Below are 21,480 nucleotides of genomic sequence, written 5' to 3' on the forward strand. Positions count from 1 at the left end.
ATCGATACAGAAATTTTACAATGTATTCCTTAGAATAGTTGTGTACAGTTCTGTGCGGAGCGCTTCATAAAAAAAAAGAATGAAATTTTGCCATTTGCAAAATGAATGGACATTTGCAGGGCATTATGCTAAGGGAAATAAGTCGGACAGAGAAAGACAAATACCATATGATTTCACTTATATGCGGAATATCAAAAAAAAAAAAAAACAGCTAAGCTCATAGATACAGAGAACAGATTGGTGGTTGCCAGAGGTGGGTGGTGAGGAGTGGGCAAAATGGGTGAAGGGAGCTAAAGGTACAAATTTCCATTTATAAAATAAATAAGTCACAGGGATGTATTGTACAGCACGGCGGGATTTAAAAGTCCCAGGGACTGTCAGTATTATAGTTAATAATACTATACTGCATATTTGAAAGTTGCTAAGAGAGTAGATCTTAAAAGTCCTCATCACAAGAATAAAAAAAAATTCTGTAACTATGTATGGTGATGGATGTTAACTAGACGTATTGTGATGATCATTTCACGATATATACAAATATTGAATCATTATGTGGTACACCTGAAGCTGTATGTCAATTATACCTCAATAAAAAAAGGACCCAACCCAAATTGTATACACTCCAAACCCTACTAATCTCGGATTTCTCCCTGTCTTAGAGTGAATTGTTGTTTATTAGATGCCACTCTTAGCACCATGAGAATTAGTGAATACATGAAAGAAGTGCTAAAGACATGTCTTCCTCCTTGATTAATTTTCTTTTGCTTTTTCGAAATTTTAAACTTTATTGTCATTGTTTTGTTTTTGATGCTGATCCTCTTCTCTTACTTTCAGATATTCTGGTGGGCCCAGCATCTGTATTTCTTAAAGCTCTGCAAGCACATGGATTGTAATGAGCATCCTGGGTTGAGAGTCACTATGTGTTCCTCCATAGAAACTCTGAGCGTGCAGAAGTGGGATATTTCCCACCACCTACCTGCTAAGACAGTGGAGACGATGCCCTGGCTGACTCCTGGAGGATGGCTAGAAATTCATGAGATGGAAAATGGGTTTGACCCATTCCAGGCAGAAGAATAGCCTGTCCAGACACAGGAAACACAGGCATATCTCATTTGGGGAGCCTGGGGAGTGGCAAACCATACTATGTGTTGAAAACATGGTGTACTCACAGGGAAGTGGACCAGACAAGACTGAAGGGCCACCCGCGGCCAGATGAACAAGGATCCTGCATTCCTACCCTGAGGTGTTTGAAATTTATCCTGGGGATGATGGGAGTGGTTGGAGAGATTGGAGAAATGGAAGAATGTTGCAAGGTCCATGTTTACCAGGCTTTGTCTAGTGACTGAGTAGGACATTCCCTGGATGCCTGATTCACTTTCTTATTCTGGTCTTGGAATGTACCGTGCAGCTGGGTGTTTGTGGTTGGGAGATGAGGAGGTGGAAATCGTCCAAAACCTAGCGAGGGGAGTGGGGGTTCTAAGAGAAGATTTTGTCTAGAATGAGCCCTTACTTTTGTTTGCTTTTGGTAGGAACTGGGGGCCGGGGAGAAGGGTGAGTAGGAAAGAAATAGCCCCAGGCACTCCCAGCCCTGCGTAAGTGTTGCTCATCTACATGATATCAACCAGTTTCTTGTGTAAGATTTAGGACATGTTATTAAATATAATTTTACTAAAACTTTTGCCTTGTGGCATCAGTTATCTTGCCCAAATCTTTCCTTTTCACTATTTTGAAATTTTATACTGTACAAATGTTGACAACTAGCAATTATGTGGGTTGGGATCTTCTAGATGTCAGATGGAGAGCTTATTTTCGGTCTATATGTGTAGGAAAAACTAGGAAATGTAATCTCTCATTTAGCTTGAGCAAAATGGGAAGTAGCTCTCTTTTATTAATAAAATCCTAAGGATAAAAACAAATTTTATGAACAAACACACTGATTAGCTCCGCGGTTTTAGTTTAATCACAGCTTGTCCTTTCCTGAAGAGTATTGAAATGCTTATTTGGAAGATGGAAATTCCACTTGAAAAAGATTTTTTTTCAGTCCAGAAACTATTTTTTTAAATAGTTTCCATTGGAACTACTTTGCTGTAAAAAGTTACTGGAATTATTTTTATTTTATGCTGTTAAAACCATTCACTTCTGAGAAGCCTTTCTTGACTCTTCAACCCTCCCCACCCCATCAGAGCGACAAGTCTGTTCCTCCTGCTATTCTTCTTCTGTACTAACTTCCAAATATTTTTTTATGTGGCTTACATTAGGAATTTTACCAACAGTGAATGAGATACGCTATGCTAGGAGCAGTCGGAGAAATATACAGTCCTTACAACCTGACTACACATAAGTTTTGATGCTTTTAAAAATAATTAGAACGGGTCAATAAGATGGTGAAAGGAAATTGGTAAGAACTACCTAAAAGCTAAAGTATAAGAAGAGATTTTAGTTCAAAAATCTTTTAGAAGAAAAAAAGTTACCTGCCGGTACAATTTTTTTAACCTTCCAATCCTCTCCTTCAGTACATATGTAATACCATCGACAGAATTGACGCCTGCTGTAGGAGCCAGCCTCTGAGATGACGCCCCAAAGATCTGCCCCTTTTAGTATTCATTCCCTTGTTTAGTCCTCTCTCTCAGCGAATCAGGGCCAGCCCTGCATGACCAATAGAATCCAATGGAAGTGATGTTGCAGGTCTTCTGAGACTAGCTCATGAGAGGCCCTCCAGCTTCCGCCTTGGTCTCTTGGAACGCTCACTCTTGGAGCCCTCAGCACGATATAGGAAGTCCCACCACCCCAAGGCCCCCTGGCGGGAGAGATCACATGGGGAGGCCCTGAGATTTCTATAGAAGGATTCCTGGCCAATCCCCCAGCCATTCGAGCCATCCCAGCTGAGGCTCTGGATGTAGCATGGAACAGACAAGTTGTCCCCACTGAGCTCTGCGTAAATTGCAGATTCAAAATAATAAATTGCGATAACGATAAATTGCAGAATAAATAACCATTGTTTTAAGCCATTAAGCTCCACATGGTTTGTTAGGCAGCAACAAATAATGAAAAGACTCCTCCTTTCCTTCTCCTTCGCTTGCTGTCAAGTGTTTCCTTAGGAGTGCAGAGTGAGCAAGCACGTGTCAGGTCAACTCAAAAATAGGGACTTTTCCAGCCGTTGTTGCTGAAGCAACTTACGTATTCATGCTGTGGAGATATACCCCATCAGGACTGTCTTCTGAGCGGCAACTGTGTCACTTCCATGGTCAAGACGCACAAGCGACCCAGACCATCTCTGGAACCTGTGGCCAGGAGCAAACTCACAACCCAGCTTTTTAATATAGATGAATATATCCATTCAGCGGAACACGGAGGGCTGCTTTCTACAGAAAAGAAGTCACAAGCGTATAAGCAGCAGGAGGGGTACAGGAGAAAGAGCAACCAACTTTTGCCTGGACTCTGTGGAGTCAGAGATGCCAGCACGCGTTCCCTTTCGGGCCCTGCTCCCCACCCGTGTTTGTAATATGGCGCCCACCCCTGCAGCTGCGGCGATTAGACCGGTGGGTACACTTGACTGACGGGCAACCGTTCTACTATTGATTGGCCAGCAATTTATCTGGTTCTCTCGCTTCGAGAATCTGAACTGATATAAAGAGACCGTGGCAGGCCCTTGGATGGAAAGGCTATGAGGAATCAGGGTGGGATGGCTGTTCTTCAGCCATGTGTATGCTGACGAGCATGTAAGTAAAGAGAGCTGGTTTGCAGGGGCGGGCGGGGACAGTAGTGATGAGAGTCACGGGGGGGGGGGGGGCGGGGGGCGAGGGGCCGGGGGATGAGTAAGAGTGAGAGAAAGAAAGAGCATGAGAAAGCTCTAGCACTGGCTCTGTTCATTGGCTTTCTAGTCCCTAGTTTGCGAAATTAAATTAAAATTTCCTTTCTTTTATCTTTGGTCGAGAGTGACGGTGGGATAGGATTTAATAGAAAGGGGACTTTGTCTTCACTTTTATTTAAGGATCCCTGAAAAGATCCCTGTTGGACATAGATTTTGTTTTAGGTCTGACTTTTTCGTGAATGAATACTCCAAAACTCTGAGAGTTTTCGGATTGTTTCTTAAAATTAGTTATGCTGTTTGTTCATTCAGAGGCACAGCATCGCTGTGGGACGGAGCTCCCATAGGCATCAGAAGGCCTGAGGAGATACGTCTTTATTTCAGATGAATCAGAGAGGAACAAACTGAGGGCAGGAGGGAGCACTGGCCAACACAGGCTCTGAGTTTTTCTAGTCCCTGTTCGGCCACTCTCTTTGTGACCACAGATTAGTCCCATCACCTCTATGGACCTCTGTTCCCCTCACTGTACTACGTGGTGGTCACAATTTTAACATTCCATGACTATAAAATATCCAGGATCCTTAACGAAAACGTCCTCACATAGACCTTTCATCTCACTCTGAAAAAGAAAAAGTGTGTGCTGAGGAAAGGCTCTATTGCCTAAGATCTGGAACTTAAATTTGCAGTAATTTCTAATACTTGAGCACATGCACTTTTCTTCCTGATTCTGCAATAAAGGACAGGAAGTAAAAAAGGGAACATTCTTAATGCTCAAGTTAAGTCAGAGACTCATTTAGGATATACACTAGATGTGATCAAGTGTGAGAAAGTAAAAAGATAACCACATTTTTTTTTCTTTTTGAGGAAGATTAGCCCTGAGCTAACTGCTGCCAATCCTCCTCTTTTTGCTGAGGAAGGCTGGCCCTGAGCTACTATCCGTGCCCATCTTCCTCCACTTTCTATGTGGCACGCCTACCACAGCGTGGCTGGCCAAGCGGTGCCATGTCCGCACCCGGGATCCGAAATGGGTCCGCACCCGCGATCCGAACTGGCGAACCCGGCCGCGGAAGCGGAATGTGCGCACTTAATCGCTGCGCCACCCGGCGGCCCCAAGATAGCCATATTTGAACCTGAAGCAATCAGCGTGTGATGTCCTACCAAGATGTCAAAGTATTTTGCTCAGAGAATTAAACCAACAACTTACCTTTTCTATTACATAAGCAATACATTTGTATTGTAGTAAATTCAGCCCAAGTATAACAAATGTTCATATTTAGTGTATATATTTTTAATATCTTCAGGTAAATCCTGAAACCATTTGCTTAGAACTTACCTGATTGTTTATATGGCAATGCTTAGGTCCTTGACTAAGCTATAAACTTCGTGAGGCAAATCCATTTACCATAACTCCACCCCTCTCCTCCGCACACACACACACATAGACAGTTTAGTCACTTTCTTTGAAAATATGGAAAAGGTTATAAATGCTAGTGTGTAGGTATTCATTCATGCATTCATTTGACAAACGTTTTATTGAGTACCTAGTGTGGAGTTGGGCCAGGCCTTTAAGACAGGGCATGTACATTTTTGGTCTCAAGAAATTCACAGTTCCCATAGGGAGAGGATACGCAAATAATTGTTTTACTAAGTACAAGTGCAACTTTACAATGACACGTGGAAGTATTAAGAAAGTACACAAGAGAGGGCAAAGAGGGTTGGGGAGGCTGTTGGGGGAAGTTTCCTGAGCGGGCAACACTGGCCAGACGATGTGGGTGCGGAGGACGGGCGATGAGGGGAGAAGGGGAGTGAGGAACGCGAATTTCAGGGCCCCTTCCTGTATCAGCAGCAATTCCTTTTCCCTCACCACTTGCATCATAAATCTGAAGTCTAACGTTGCATCACGGATCCCTCCCGCGCCTAGAACTTGGACACTGAGAACCAAGGGCAAACAGACGGGACCGCCGAGCGGGCACCGCAAGCAGCTGGAGAGCCCCACTAATTCCTAGAAGGGGCGGGGCAGCGCGGGGGCCGGGGCGGGTGGGCCCGCCCCTGGGGGCTGGTGCAGGAGCCGGGCGTGGAATGGTTGTGCGCTTACGTCGACCTCTGTTCATAGGCCGCGCGGTGCTGCTTGCAGACTTTGATTGGCTCACCGGGCGCCGAGCGGTCATTGGCTGCGGTGGGTTGTCAGGGCGACTGGGAGGAAAAAGAGCAGGGGTGTTGGGCCTGACGGCGAGCGGAGGCTGCAGAAGGCTGGGCGGAGAGCTGGGGGCCCCGGGCGTCCGCGATTCACGCCGCACTCCGGGAGGGGCCTGAGCGAGCGGGCGGGCGAGGAGGAGCGGCCGGAGAGCCCCGCGGGTCGGGACCATGGGCTGCTTCTTCTCGAAGAGGCGGAAGGCTGAGAAGGAGCCGAAGAAGACCGAGGGCGGAGAGAAGCCACCGAAGCAGTACAGCTGGGACCAGCGCGAGAAGGTGAGCAGAGTCCGTCGCCGCTGGGCTCAGCCCTCCCGATCCTCTCCGCGACGGGCCCTTGCGGCTCCCTCGCTCGCTCTCACGCGGGTAGTTGAAGTCGCAGTGAATGACTTTGCGAGGAGGGCGCCCCGGAGGGCTGGGAAGCGCTGGAGGGGGCCTGAGTGCGCCTTGTCCAGGGCATGGACCCCTGGGGGCTTTCTCTGTGCTCTGCACCCTGACCTCCCGTCCAAGGAGGGGATCGAGAGAAGGAAGGAGAGCAGCGAATGCCCCGATCTCAGATCTGCTCGTTTCACCCGCAGCGCCCAGCGGGGTTTCGTCCAGTCCTCGAGTTACACTTGGGACTGATTCTCATCTCTTTCGCGGCTTCTGTTCTTTCTGTGGCTTTCTCTTTTGTCTCTCTAGCCGGTAAATCTCTTCGGCGCCTGATAGTATGTCCACTGCTGAATTTTCTGTTACGAAGCGGACTGTTGAACGTACAGCTCTGCCCTCCCTCCTCTTCCAGTTACCCGAAAGGAATAATGAAAATCGAATCCGCCTTGGAATGTCTGTTAAGAGTGAAAGGTGAAAATAACCAGCATAAACCAGGCAGTATTTTACTATCGCTATAAGTGAATGAAAACGCCCTTATTTCTAATTTTATATGTAGCCAGAAACAAAAAAGCTTTGGAAATGTCCACTAGTCTTGCTCAAAACTCACTTAGTCATAAATTTCATAATGCTTCCTCTTTCTACATAGTTCTCCATTTGTGTTTAGTAAAATATTTGGATAGACTTATCAATTATTTTTGTCTTCCAGACAAAATGAGGTTTTTAAATGAGTGTTATGAACAGTTAACTCCTTGCTTAATGCAACATATCTTTATCCATGAATACTTTGTAGTAAATTTCTAATTAATGTCTTGATTTCATAGATCTTCCTGTGTGATTTCCAATCCCCAGCAGCATTTATTCATGTAAACCTGATTCTCCAAGAGTCAGATTTAAGAAATTGGACACTTTTTGCAGACTTCTCAGCCCCATCTTTCTGCCCCTGTTTCTCAGATCCTCCTCGGTATATTTATTATCTCGTATCCATACTTGATAGCAACGTTTTATAATGTAGGAATGGAAAGTACTGTGCTTTCTGTCGTACGAGAAGATTGCACCTATCATTTAAAGTCATTTGGTGGACAGCTTTTAAAAGATTCATTTCCTCATCCTTACTATTTCTGACAATATTCTTTAAGCTTAACTGTCTGCCATAGAGAAGATTGTGTATTTTATTTTTATTTTAGCTTTTTGTTTTGAAATCATAGGCTAAAACTAAAGTGCTTTTAGTTTTTTATTTAGAGTAGTCTTGGTTGCCCTCTGACTCATTACTTCATAATAAATTGTCTTACAGTTAACCTTTCTTAACGTAATGTTTGGGTTAATTGGAATCTCGCATGTTAATCTTTGTCCTTTTAGATAAATGGATGTGTTCTGTGACTTTTTCTTTTGCTCTTTGGCTAAGTAAACACATTGGAAAATAGAATAGTGGACACCAACATCTAAACCCCCCCGCTCCCTCAATGAGCGTACGGTAAACTTTCCATTGTAGACATTGTTTTGAGCTTACAGGGAACGTTTTTGGGGAACACTGCTAGATACTGTAGTTGTAGAGGTGTAAGAGATGTTACTGGAAATATAAAATAAGTTCATGCTTCTGCGTATGTGTATAGTAAAAGTTAAAATCTTGATCAACTCAACTAATCAAAATTTTTCTAACTAAATGAGCATTATATTCCGAAAACAACCCAATTTAAAAATCCTTTGGGGGCCGGCCTGGTGGCGCAGTGGTTAAAGTGCGCGCGCTCCGCTTGGGCGGCCCAGGGTTTGCAGGTTCGGATCCTGGGCGGGGACATGGCACCGCTTGGCAAGCCGTGCTGTGGCAGGCGTCCCACATATAGAGGAAGATGGGCACGGATGTTAGCTCAGGGCCAGTCTTCCTCAGCAAAAAGAGGAGGATTGGCAGTGGATGTTAGCTCAGAGCTAATCTTCCTCAAAAAAAAAAATCTTTTGGACTATTAAAGAGAATTCCCAGCTTACGTTTTTTTTTAATTTTATTTTTCCTTTTTCTCCCAAAGCCCCCCAGTACATAGTTGTGTATTTTAGTTGTGGGTCCTTCTAGTTATGGCATGTGGGACGCCGCCTCAGTGTGGCTCAGTGAGCGGTGCCATGTCCGTGCCCAGCATCTGAACCGGCGAAACCCCGGGCCGCCGAAGCGGAGCGCGCGCACTTAACCACTCGGCCACCGGGCCGCCCCGGGCCGCGCCCCACCGCCCCCCCCCCCCCCCCCGCTTACATTTTGAAACAATGCAGATACCACATTTCCCAACATTGCTTTTTCTTTTGGGAATTTTTCTTTTTCTTTTGGAATGACTAGGGTGCCTCATTTATGACAGACTGCTACATTTTATATGATTTTGAAGATTTTTTTTTCCCTAGTTCCTTACCTCTCCTGAGGCCGATTTGGCTAGTGTACAAATGTTCTGCGTTAGCCTAATGATACTTTTACTGATACTTGTTTGCTCTTAGAAGAGTTTAATTGTACCTTAAAAGGAATAGAATGCAAATACAGTCCAGAGAACATAAATGAGATATATTGTATATACATTAACAGAATGGTTTGTATTAAAAGTTTAGGCTTCTATAATGTGATCCTGGAGTATAGCATATATAATTTTAAAGTTATGCTAGACAATTACCATTCAATTTATAAGACTTTAGGTCTAAAAACAAAATTCGTTGGCTGAAAAGTTTCCTTTGCAACTTGGAAAAGTGGTGTTTAAATTTTTCCTTAGGTTGTGTAATCAGAGTATCTTTATGGGGAGGCACCCTCTGGGTTTTGGTTTTTGAGTTGTGTAATTGGGTCAGTCTTAGGGGACTGAAGCTAGGAGAAATTGTCTCAATTAGAAAGAATGTTTGGAGACTAAAGGTTGTCATGGCAACTGATATACTGTAATCAACAGTGTGAGAAGCTCATTTCTATGGCTGCTGACTTTGAAAAAGAAAAAAGTTTACTGTACAATTACTACATTGACATGATGAGAAATATTTTTTGATTGTAAGATATGTGTTTAAATCATTTGGAAAGAAGTGCCTTTATCCTCATCTGTATGCTGTCTCCCATAGCCAGGCAAATCATTCAGTATGTATGTACTGAAACACCAAGGAAGACTCAAAATTCTAAGAATGATCCCTGCCCCGAAGAGCTGACTGGCTTTCTTGAGTTAAAATAGGAAATATTTAAGTACGAACAAGGGGAGGATGAGTGGTGCAGAAAAGTAGTTTTCATTTTCCAGTTATTCATACCAATACTCCTTCTCCTAGATGATAGAAATGAGGATTAGTCTTCTAAACAATGATGGCATGAGTATGAAAATTGTGAGTTTGAGTATGGACAACACATCCTGTATCCATTACATTTGTCTCATATTCGATAGAAATAATACTAAACAAAAGCTTTATACCAGAGATTCAAGTAACTGCATTTTATTCAATACCTGTTGTGTAACTTTGGAGAAAGTTGGACATTGCAGGCTCCTTGGCTATAAAATGGAACAGTGCTAAAGATTTCTGTACTATTTAATAAGGTCAAGGCCTGTCCTGAGGAAGAGAGGTTAGACGGTAATGTTACCACTGAGGATAAGACTCGGACCAGAGACGGAGCAGGACAGAACGAGTCTGAACATAAGGCAGGTCATAATTCCCAGAGTTGTTCATCAGTGGGAGGGGTGGCTTTGTGAGGACCTGATTTCCAAGGTAGTCAAAACGTTCAGACAGAGGTTGGAGAGTGACCTACTGGAAAGAAGCGTCTGCACTGAGTAGGGGGCTAGATGCTACTTTTAGCCTTTCAAGTATATAAGGTATTCTAGTTATCCATTGCTGCATACCAAACCACCCCAAAACGTCATGGCTTAGAATAATGGTAAGTACTTATTGTGTTGCCAACTCTGCAGTTTGTGTGGGGCTTAGCAGGGTTGGCTTTCTGCTCTACATGGCATCACCTGCGGCAGCCTGACTGGGAACCAGAGGACCTGCTTTCAATATGGCTTAATCGCAGAGCTGGCTGGCGAGTTGATGCTGGCTTTCTGCTGGGACTGAGGGCCCGGGGCCTCTTCATGGAGCCCGGGCTTCCTCACAGTGTGATGGCCGGGTGCCAAGGGTGAGTGTCCTAAGAGAGACTGGCAGAAGCGGCGTGGCTTTTTCTAACTAGCCTCTGAAGTGACCTAGTGTTACTTCTGCCACATTCTGTTGGTTGAGGCAATCACACATGTCCAACCAGGTCCAAGGGGAGGGGACTTCTTGATGGGAGGATTGTCAAAGAATTTGTCAACATGCTTTAAAATCCTTTACATAAAGTTGTTGTGTTTTAACGGCAATAGCTAGTTCTTTGTTTATTCATTTTAAAAGTAGCTTTATTGAGATGTAATTCATATACCATATAATTCACTCATTTAAAGTGTACAACTCAATAGTTTTAATAAGTTCACAGGGTTATGTTACTACCATCACTATGATCTAATTTTAGAACATTTCCATCCCCGCGAAGGAAACTCGCACTCTCGTTAGCACTTCCTCCGCACCACGCGCTCCTCCCAGCCCCTGGAAACCACAATTTTACTTTCAATCTCTATAGGTTTGCCTATTTTGGACATTTCATATCAATAAAATCATACAATACGTGGTCTTTTGTTACTGGCTTCTTTCACATGGCACGTTTTTGAGATTCATCCATATTGTAGCATGTATCACTACTTTATTCCTTTTTATTGCTGAGTAACATTCCACAGAATAGATATATTATTTTTTTTTAAAGATTGGCACCCGAGCTAACAACTGTTGCCTATCTTCTTTTTTTTTTTCTGCTTTATCTTCCCCAACCCCCCGTACACAGTTGTATATCTTAGTTGCAGGTCTTTCTAGTTGTGGGATGTGGGACGCTGCCTTAACGTGGCCTGACAAGCGGTGCCATGTCCGCGCCCAGGAGCCGAACCCTGGGCCGCCGCAGCGGAGTGCGCGAACTTAACCACTCAGCCACAGAGCAAGCCCCTAGATATATTATTTTATTTATCCATTTTTTTATTTACCCATTCATCAGTTGATGGACATTTTGGTTGTTTCCACTTTTTGGTTATTATGAATAAAGCTGCTATGAACATTCGTGTACAAGTTTTGTGTAGACATATGTTTTTATTTCTCTCGGGTATAAACCCAGGACTTGAATTCCTGGGTCATATAGTAACTCTATGTTTAAGTTTTTGAGGATGTGCCAAACTGTTTTTCAAAGTGTCTGCACCATTTTACATTTCTACCAGTGGTGTATGAGTGTTCCAATTTCCTCACTCATATAGTTTTGATAAAGGGAAAAAGCGTAGTGAGTGGAAAGTGTATGGGACTGGAATTTTAATTTGTGTTCTGCACTCAACTACACCTTACCGCTAAAGCCAATTAGCTTTTCCAGCCCTCAGTTTCCTAAGATCCCTTCCAGTTCTCTAATTCCTTGAGCATCTCATGAGGGGAGGTAAGCGTTGCTACAAGCATTCAGGCAAATCTGGGTAAACAAGGGGAATGTGATAGGATGTAAGATTAGATTCAGGTTGGATTAGATGATGTGGAAAATCCTTTCTGATCCTAAAAATCCATAATTCTATTTTGTGATTATATAGTTAGCAACACAGTGAGCTAACAGAAATATAGTACTGCACCTTTTCTCGTCATCAGTGTATTTAAGACCAAAGTACTGATATTATTTCTATAATTACATGGCACTGCCTTTTCATTCATGAAATAACCTTTCAGCTGTATAGCTATGTAGCCCTGAAAATGACTTAATAATGTTTCAATTTTAAGCAATTTGTTTAATTGAAGTATAAATTATGTACGGCAAATTTTACCCTTTTAAAGTGTACAGTTCTGTGAGTTTTGACAAATGAATACAGCTGTGTAACTATCACCACAATCAAGGTATAGAGCAGTTCCATCGTCCCCCAAAATTTCCTCGTGCTCCTTTGTGGTCAGCTCTGCCCCCAGCCTCTGATCAGTTTTTTATCCCTATAGTTTTGTCTCTCTGAGAATGTCATATAAATGGAATCATATAGTATGTAACCTCTTGAGTCTGGCTTCTTTCACTTAGCATGGTACATTTAAGATTCATCCGTGTTGCTACATGTACACGAGTTCCTTTTTATTACCGAGTAGTATTCCATTATACGGATGTACCACATTTGTTGCTCAATTCACCAGTCGAAGGACATTTGTGTTGTTTCCAATTTTGGTCATTATGAATAAAGCTACCATAAACATTTGCATACAGGGTTTTGAGTGAACATAAGTTTTCATTCCACTTGGGTGAATACCTAGGAGTGGGATTGCTGAATCATATGGAAATTGTATATTAAACTTTATAAGAAATTGCAAAACTATTTTGCAAAGTGGCAATGCCATTTTGCAGTCCCACCAGCAATGTATGAGAGATCCAGTTGCTCTGCATCCTCACCGACACTTGGTATGGTCAGTTTTCAAAAAATTTTAGCCATTCTAATAGGCATGTAGTGGTATTTCATCATGATTTAATTTACACTTCCCTAATGACTAGTGATTTTGAGCATTTTTCCATGTACTTATTTGCCATCCGTATATTTTCCTTGGTGAAGTGTTTATTAAAATCTTTTGCCTATTTTTTACTGGGTTATTTGTTTTCTTATTATTGAGTTTTGAGAGTTCTTTATATATCCTGGATATAAGTCCCTTGTCATATATGTGTTTTGCAAACATTTTTTTTCCCAATTAATGACTTGTCTTTTCTTAACAGTGTCTTTTGAGGAAGAAAAGTTTTTGATTTTGATAAAAGTCTGATTTTCAATTTTTTCTTTTATGGATTGTGTTTTTGGTTTCACATCTACGAAATCTTTGCCTAACCAAGATTACAAAGATTTTCTCCACTGTTTTCTTCTAGAGTTTTTAGACTTTTGGATTTTATTTTTAGGTTCTGTGATCCATTTTGAGTTAATTGTTATATATGGTGCAAGGTATGGGAGATTCTTTTTATTTTTTTTACATATGGATGTCCAATTGTTCCAGCACCAGTTGTTGAAAAGACTATCTTTTCTATATTGAATTGCCTTTGCACCTTTGTCAATATACACATGTCTATTTTTGAACCCTCTGTTCTGTTCCATTGGTTTATATGCCTAGTAAACACTGCTTTCTGTTTGAATGTAGTTGAGTATGAAGAAGCAGCCAAGAGAATGGACTTAGGAGCCAGACTGCCTAGGTCTGAGACTCAGCTCAAGCACTTACTAACTCTGTGACCTTGGGCAAGTTATTTGGCCTCATGCTGCTGGAAGCCATGATAGAGATAATGATAGTACATACCCCTCATAGGGATGCATAAATCTCTTTGAACTGTTGATTTCCCATATGTGGTGTCTTACCATTTAATTCTAAGTATTTTTAGATTTTGATTATGATTTCTTCTTTAACCCATGACTTATTAGCAGTGTGTTTTTAAAATTTTTTGAATAGGCAAAGATTTTTAAAAGTATCTTTTTTTAATTAACTTCTAACTTAGTTGCATGTTGGTCCACTATCATGACCTGTAAGTTATTTGTTATTTAAAATTTGTTGAGGCTTTCTTTATGATTTAGTACATGATTTTAAAAAACTCTTTAATGTGTGCTTAAGAAGAAAATGTGAGTATACTTATTGGATGCAGAACTCAAGCTTATTCATCGTGTGGTTGAGATCTTCTATATTTTTGTTGATTTTATTTTTTTACTCCACTTGACCGATCAATAATTGAGAGAAACAGCATTCGAAGACACTCCTTAGATTTTAATTCACCAGTTCTGAGGGTTTGGAGAGGTCCAGAATGACTGTCAAAGTTAGTCCCCACGTGTTTTTCTCAGCTCTTCACCAACTCAGGGTTTCTGCCCTGCCCTGCGTTTACTCCCAGGGAAGTCTAGACCAGAGGTCTGAGTCCCAGCAGGTGTGGGGGAAGCACTATTGTCTCAAGATTTGGGAGGGGGAGAAGCTAGAGCAGAAATCTCAGGTGTTCCTTTACTATTGTATCCTCCCACACCCCACCACAGGGGTGTCTCAGAGTTTCCCCTTTTCTTGGTGTTTTCCTTACTTGGTCCCTTTGGGGTTGATCTTGGGCAACGGGGAGCCAGCAGCAACACTGGCCCTTTATATATGTACGTCACCTGTAAACTCCTAGAAATGAAATCGCTTGAACACATCTTCCCACATTAAACCTGTGTTGCCTCCTGTGTTTTCCATTTTGTGTGTGTGGCACTACCAACATCCAATCACATAAGCCAGAGCAATGTTTTTTCAAACCTGTGAGTGGGATAATAGAAGGTATTAAGGGGCTTAACACAAAATAAGGGTAAATATTATTTTGTGAAACTTTTGTTTCATTGGTACACGGACATGCACAAATACTCTTAAGTATGTGTACTGGACTGTGCTGAAGAATGTACTAGTGTGGATTGTGGTCAAAAAGGTTGAAAAACACTCGACTAGAGAACTAGGAATCATTTTTGATCCATCCTTCGGCCTTACCTCCTACAGCCATTGAATTACCAAATCTGCCGATTCTACTTCCTCAATATTTCTTAAATTTATCCCATTTTCCTCTTCCCTGCTAACCACTGCTCTAGTTCCAGCCTTTTCTGGACAACTGCAACAGCGTCTCGGATCTGCGATCCACTTTTCCTTATTCCCATCAGAATAATCTTCCTGAAATGTAAATTATTTAAATCCTCCTGTGGCACCCTATTGCCCATGGATAACTTCCAAGCTTTATACTGTGGCCCCCACCTACCTCTCTAGCTTTTTCTGCTCCCATTCCAGTGTCACCGGTCACACCAGTTTTCCTCACCCTCCCTGAAGAGTTTTATTTTCCTCCTCCTTTCACTTTTGCCTGGCGTGCGAAGGGAGGGTTCTTTACTCCCACCCCTTTTACCTGGTGAACTCCAGCTTATTCATTCTCACTTCATACGGGAAGTCTTATACCCCCACGTCCCCCGCCCCAGGTGTTCCTCTTCTGTATTTCCAGAATATTCTGGGCATTTCTCATTACACAGTCAAGTGGTTTTTAAATGATCTGTTTAGGTTAGTGTTTACTTCTTTTATGGAAAGAACTGGTCGTATTCATTTCAGTGCCTAAAACAATGTCTGGCTCATACTGGGTGTTCAAATGTTGGTTGAATAACTGAAGATCCAGAAAGCTGAAGTGCCTTTTTCAAGATCATGTTGCTCAGAGGTGACAAAATTGAGACTGGAAAACAAGTGCCTCTTTTATTGCCTCGTGCTACAGACCAGTACCCCTTCTAGTACATTATGTAAAACTGGATAAGTACATTTATTGTGCAATATTGAATAAGTCACTTTAAGCTAGTTTGCTAATAATTACGATGATTAAATTATCCTTTGTAAAAAAAAAATCGGGGGGCTGGCCTTGTGGCTGAGTGGTTAAGTTCGCGCGCTCTGCTGCAGGCGGCCCAGTGTTTCGTTGGTTCGAATCCTGGGCGCGGACATGGCACTGCTCATCAAACCACGCTGAGGCAGCGTCCCACATGCCACAACTAGAAGGACCCACAACGAAGAATATACAACTATGTACCAGGGGGCTTTGGGGAGAAAAAGGAAAAAAATAAAATCTTAAAAAAAAAAATCGGGTTTTTGCATACTGTATCTCTGGGAGCCTGTTTCTGGTGCATAAAGTTTTGCATGAAATTTAATATTTGCAAACAGGTAAAACAGTGGAAGTGAATACAAAAATAATGTGGAAAAATCAAAATGGCCTTTTTTTTTTTTTTTTTAAGATTTTATTTTTTCCTTTTTCTCCCCAAAGCCCCCCAGTACATAGTTGTATATTTCTTGTTGTGGGTTCCTCTAGTTGTGGTATGTGGGACGCTGCCTCAGCGTGGTTTGATGAGCAGTGCCATGTCCGCGCCCAGGATTCGAACCAACGAAACACTGGGCCGCCTGCAGCAGAGCGCACGAACTTAACCACTCGGCCACGGGGCCAGCCCCAAAATGGCCTTTTAATGACTATATTTTGAGATGCCAGTTAAAATTTAAAAAAATAATGTGACAGATTCCAGGCATACCGTTTAAAAGATTATGTGAGCTTTAGTTTGGAATATCTAGTAGATGCAAGTTCTGACATATAGTGATTCTTGTGCTTTCAGGTTCTTCCATTTTCTGTAATGTGTTGCAGAAATCAGTCAGGGTTTAGAAACTAAGACCCATGCCTCAATTTATGGAAGAACAGAGAAATATATTTCAGGGGCTGGCCCAGTGGCGTAATGGTTAAGTTTGCGTGCTCTGCTTCAGCGGCCCAGGGTTTGCAGGTTCAGATCCTGGGCACGGACCTAGCACTGCTCGTCAAGCCACGCTGTTGCGGCATCCCACATAAAATAGAGGAAGATTGGCACAGATGTTAGCTGAATGACAATCTTCCTCAAGCAAAAAGAGGAAGATTGGCAACAGATGTTAGCTCAGGGCCAATCTTCCTCACACAAAAAAGAGAGAAGTTATATTTCAATCTGGGTGTATTTCCAATTTCAGAAGTTTTAAAGAAGCAGAAGTTATTTTAAAAGTGAAGCATCAGAAAAAGGGTCAGAGCTGAAATATTCCTTAATATTATCCATTATGCTGTGTATATGTGTGAGAATTTCGCTAATTGTTTCAAAAAAGTGCTTTTACGATTGATATGTTGAAACAGGATCCAAACACTGTCCGCACATTGTTTGGCTGATATGTTATTGAGTCTTTATCTATAATAGTTCCCTCTCCCTTTCACCCCCGCCCATGCCTTTTCTTTATTGGAAAAAAAAATTTGCACTGTTCATTTTCTTACTATGTCGCAAAGTCAGTGAAAGTAGGAACGTATTATTCTAGCACTAAGAATTGGGCCTGGCACCCAATAGACATTTAATTGGTATCTGTTGAATAATGTTAATAATACTCAAGGTGTGTGTTTTGTCTCTGCAGGTTGATCCGAAAGACTACCTGCTGAGTGGCCTGAAGGATGAAACAGTAGGCCGCTTACCTGGGAAAGTGGCAGGGCAACAGTTTCTCATTCAAGACTGTGAGAACTGTAACATCTATATTTTTGATCACTCTGCTACAGTCACAATTGATGACTGTACTAACTGCGTAATCTTTCTGGGACCCGTGAAAGGCAGTGTGTTTTTCCGAAATTGCAGAGATTGCCGATGCGCGTTAGCCTGCCAGCAGTTTCGTGTGCGGGATTGTAGAAAGCTGGAAGTCTTTTTGTGCTGCGCCACTCAGCCCATCATTGAGTCTTCCACAAATATCAAATTTGGCTGTTTTCAATGGTACTACCCTGAATTAGCTTTCCAGTTCAAAGATGCAGGGCTAAGTATCTTCAATAATACCTGGAGTAACGTTCATGACTTTACACCTGTGTCAGGAGAACTCAACTGGAGCCTTCTTCCAGAAGATGCTGTAGTTCAAGACCGTGTTCCTCTGCCTACCACCGAAGAGCTCAAGGCTGTCCGCATTTCCACAGAAGGCAACAGAAGTATCGTTCCAGTATCCAGGGGTCAGAGACAGAAGAGCAGTGATGAATCATGCTTAGTGGTATTATTTGCTGGCGATTATACTATCGCAAATGCCAGGAAACTAATTGATGAGGTAAGGAGAGAGAGAAGAGAAACAGACATACAACTAGATAGAAACACACCGCTTTCCAAGAACTTCCATTTTTTTCAAATTGGCTGTTAGAAATACAGGCAATCCTTAAGTTATAGTCCTCTGCTCCCTACAGATTTATCTGTAAGATAAATCTTACAGAGGTTGCTTAGGCCCCAAAATATTTTCCCAAAGAAACTTTTTAAAAATATAATTCAATTCAGTAAGCATTTATTAAGCACTTACTATGTGCAAGTTACTCTGTTATCATATTTCATTGATTAGAGGATGCCCATTTGTTTTCCACATTTTCACTTATCTGAAATGCATCCTACAAGTGACAGCAACTTAGAGCTGATGAAATATAGTATCTCCTGGAGGTGGAGAGACACAGACAAAATTCTCTGCCTTCAAAGAACTTGTGTTCTTCATAATAAATGATTTCCATGGAAGCTCACAAAAGTAGCACTGCATAGTAAGGCACAGCCTTTTATAATGATTTAGTGAGGAAATTTATTTGGAGTTTTCATTGGTTAGGAGGTAGCAAAGACATTTAGGAATAGGACCCCCTTTTGACTATGAGAGCCACCTCCACATTGCTTTCCTTATTTTCCTTTGCCCTATTGCCAAGGAGGGGAGGTTGGTGCGGAAGAATGAGGTGGGAGCTGGGATAGCAGAGGTTGTGGGCTCCTGAGCAGGGGCGTGTGGTGAGTTCGTGAGTGTAGAAAGGTTCTCTGGGTTCTTTTCTCAAGCAGCTTCCACTTGAAAAATAACTGGGGCCGTAGAGGTCAGGGGCTCCAGCAGCAGCGGTTGCTGTGTTGCTGGGCGCTCCCGCGGAGAGGCAGCAGAAGGATGCCTTGATCATCCATTAATCAGACGTTCTTCAGGAGGAGTCTGTTCGAGTTTAAAAATCAAACTTCCAGAAATGGAGAAGTGAATGGAAAACTCATCAAGTCTTTTTTAATGGATTTTTAAAAAGTTGTAACAGTTCTGTCAAAAGGAATGGTTTTAGGAAAAAAACTAAAAATGACTACCTCTCTATAGCTCTACATTCTACAAGGTAGAAAACCCATGTCTGAAATCTATAGAGTATATCTGAGGTCTAGTTTTCAAAAACAACAGAAGCCAAGGTATCATTTTCAGACTTTGATATTTTCTTTTTTTATTATGCCAATCTGATAAAAACATGCTGTGAATGTGGTAAGACATGAAAACCGTGCTTCTGGCCTTTGAGCTGTTGAATCACATGCTAATGCAACATCTGAGAGGTGATATTTTCATTATACTATGAGGTGATTTTTTAAAAAAGATCTACGTACAGTTTTCAAAAGACGTAACTATTCAGGCTAAACCCCTTTTTGGTAGGTAGTGAGGAGTGGATGTAAAGAATATGTAGCATATTTAAAGAAAAAAACCATCAAAACAAGCTGTCTTCCTTCTTGAGTCATCAGATGTTCTTCACCTTTTAACTTTTGGTATCTGACGTGTGAAATGGCAGTGTTGTGTGCACTTGAAAGCAACATGACCAGGAAGAATGATATTCTTTAGATGTCCTTCTAGATTACAAAATAATTAAAAACAAACAAAACTCTAACAACAACAACAACAATAATAGCTAACATTTATACAGTGTTACTATATACCAGACACTGTTGTAAGGGATTTAAATGGATTAACTCACTTAATTCAGGATAACCTATGAAATAGGTACCATTATTCCCCTTTTCACAGATAAGGAAAATGAGCCACAGAGAGGGTAAGTAACCTTCAAAAGGTCACTCAGCTGGTAAACAGCAGAGCCATGATTTAAATCCAGGGCAGTCTCGCTTTGTAGGCCACAGTCTTAACCCTTAAGCATGCTGCTACCATGCTGCCTCCGTGGTGAAGGGAAGTTGATAAAAGCCTGGTGGAACAGGAATGTGATCCAAAGTATGTGGAGTCAAGGCAGCTACTACCCTCCAGCCTAGAAAGAAAAGCCCTGGGACTTTCTGGCTACAGTTATCCTATCTAATTCTGAAATCGGAATTAAGGAATGAAAAGAGAAGAAAAGGCCAAGTACCTGTGAAGAGGGTATCAAATGTGCTGAAAGACCAGTGACTTACATATTAAGAGAGAGGTTACAAAGTTTTTTTTAATTCTTTTTTTCCTTCTTAAGCTTGGCGCCCGAGCTAACATGTTGCCAATCTTGGTTTGTTTGTTTCTTCTTCTTCTCCCCAAAGCCCCCAGTACATAGTTGTGTATTCTAGCTGTAGGTCCCTCTGGTTGTGCTATGTGGGACGCTGCCTCAGCGTGGCCTGATGAGCGGTGCAAGGTCTGCGCCCAGGATCCGAACCGGCCGCCCAAGTGGAGCGCAGGAACGTAACCACTCAGCCACGGGGCTGGCCCCAAGATTACGTGTTTTTTAAAAAATGAAGCTCGAGTTCCCAGGAAAATATGTGTAGAAGCTAGTTAATTCTGAGATGGAAAAATGAAACTTGAGTCTCATTTCATAACACAAATAGCTTAGGATAGCTTAGACTGGAACTGTGGTTGCTAACTCTGCTTTTGTTAAACCCTAGGAGTATCACAGAATTTTGTTTCACGTTTTCATAAATTAAACTTATCATAATGTTTTTTTTTTTTTGAGATAGGAAGTATAAAACTTAAGAGAGTAGGAAGTCCAGAAAAGCTGGGTAAAGCAGAGCACATTCCCTTGGGAGTCAAGAGAAGTTACTGGGCCTCAGTTTTCTCACCTAAAACTCAGATTTCTTGCAGGCTCTTACCTGCATCACAGATACGCACAGGAAAATTAGAGTAAAAGTATGCACAATTGTTTGGAAGTAAAATATTGCATAATTTAAGTTGGGTAGTTACCACTATTTTCTAGTCTTTAAAAGTAGAAGAATTTTCATGAAAAAGAGTCTCTTCAACAATCTGCAGTGATATATCAAAACAGATATAGTTTTCATAGTTCCTTATTTGTTTTTAGGTAACGGCATTTTGAATTAATCATCTTTTGTCAGTTTATGTGTCTGATTATAAAGTGAGAGGTAACGAGCTGTCTAGAAAATTAGAAGCAGATGTAGGATTGTTTCTGATATTTTAAGTAACTTTGCAGTCATCATCTGGCAGTGATGTCCGTGTAATTTTCTGCTACTTTTTTATGTATGTTTCTTTTTTCTGAGGCAGCATTGAGGGCTTTGAAAACAGATTTAAGTTTGATTCCAATTTGATGGAATGGTATGGAATAATGTAGCCATAGAATGAAATACTGTCAACCATTAAAACTGATTTTATAGTAGAATTGCTGGAAAATGTTCACAATCAAGTAAGTGAAAATCTGTAGAATATTATGTAAGTATCTGATTCTTTTTTAAGTAGATAAGTCTGGGGCTGGCCCAGTAGCACAGTGGTTAAGTTCGCATGTTCCGCTTTGGCGGCCTGGGGTTCGCCAGTTCGGATCCCGGGTGCGGACATGGCACCGCTTGTCAAGCCATGCTGTGGTAGGCGTCCCACGTATAAAGTGGAGGAAG

At 41.8% G+C, this 21,480-nt stretch overlaps 1 protein-coding gene across 1 annotated transcript in view; it reads left to right on the forward strand.

Moving 5' to 3' along the window:
* The first annotated feature begins 5,947 nt into the window (after nucleotides 1–5,947).
* Nucleotides 5,948–21,480, forward strand: part of RP2 (RP2 activator of ARL3 GTPase) — a 38,240-nt gene continuing 22,707 nt past the window's right edge. The window contains exons 1-2 of the mRNA XM_070606517.1: nucleotides 5,948–6,277; nucleotides 17,306–17,971. Coding sequence (XP_070462618.1) covers nucleotides 6,173–6,277; nucleotides 17,306–17,971 — 771 coding nt within the window. The 5' untranslated portion in view covers nucleotides 5,948–6,172. The remainder of the gene's footprint in view (nucleotides 6,278–17,305; nucleotides 17,972–21,480) is intronic.

This window comes from Equus przewalskii, chromosome X (genome assembly GCF_037783145.1).
Source record: "Equus przewalskii isolate Varuska chromosome X, EquPr2, whole genome shotgun sequence".
Lineage (NCBI taxonomy): Eukaryota > Metazoa > Chordata > Mammalia > Perissodactyla > Equidae > Equus > Equus przewalskii.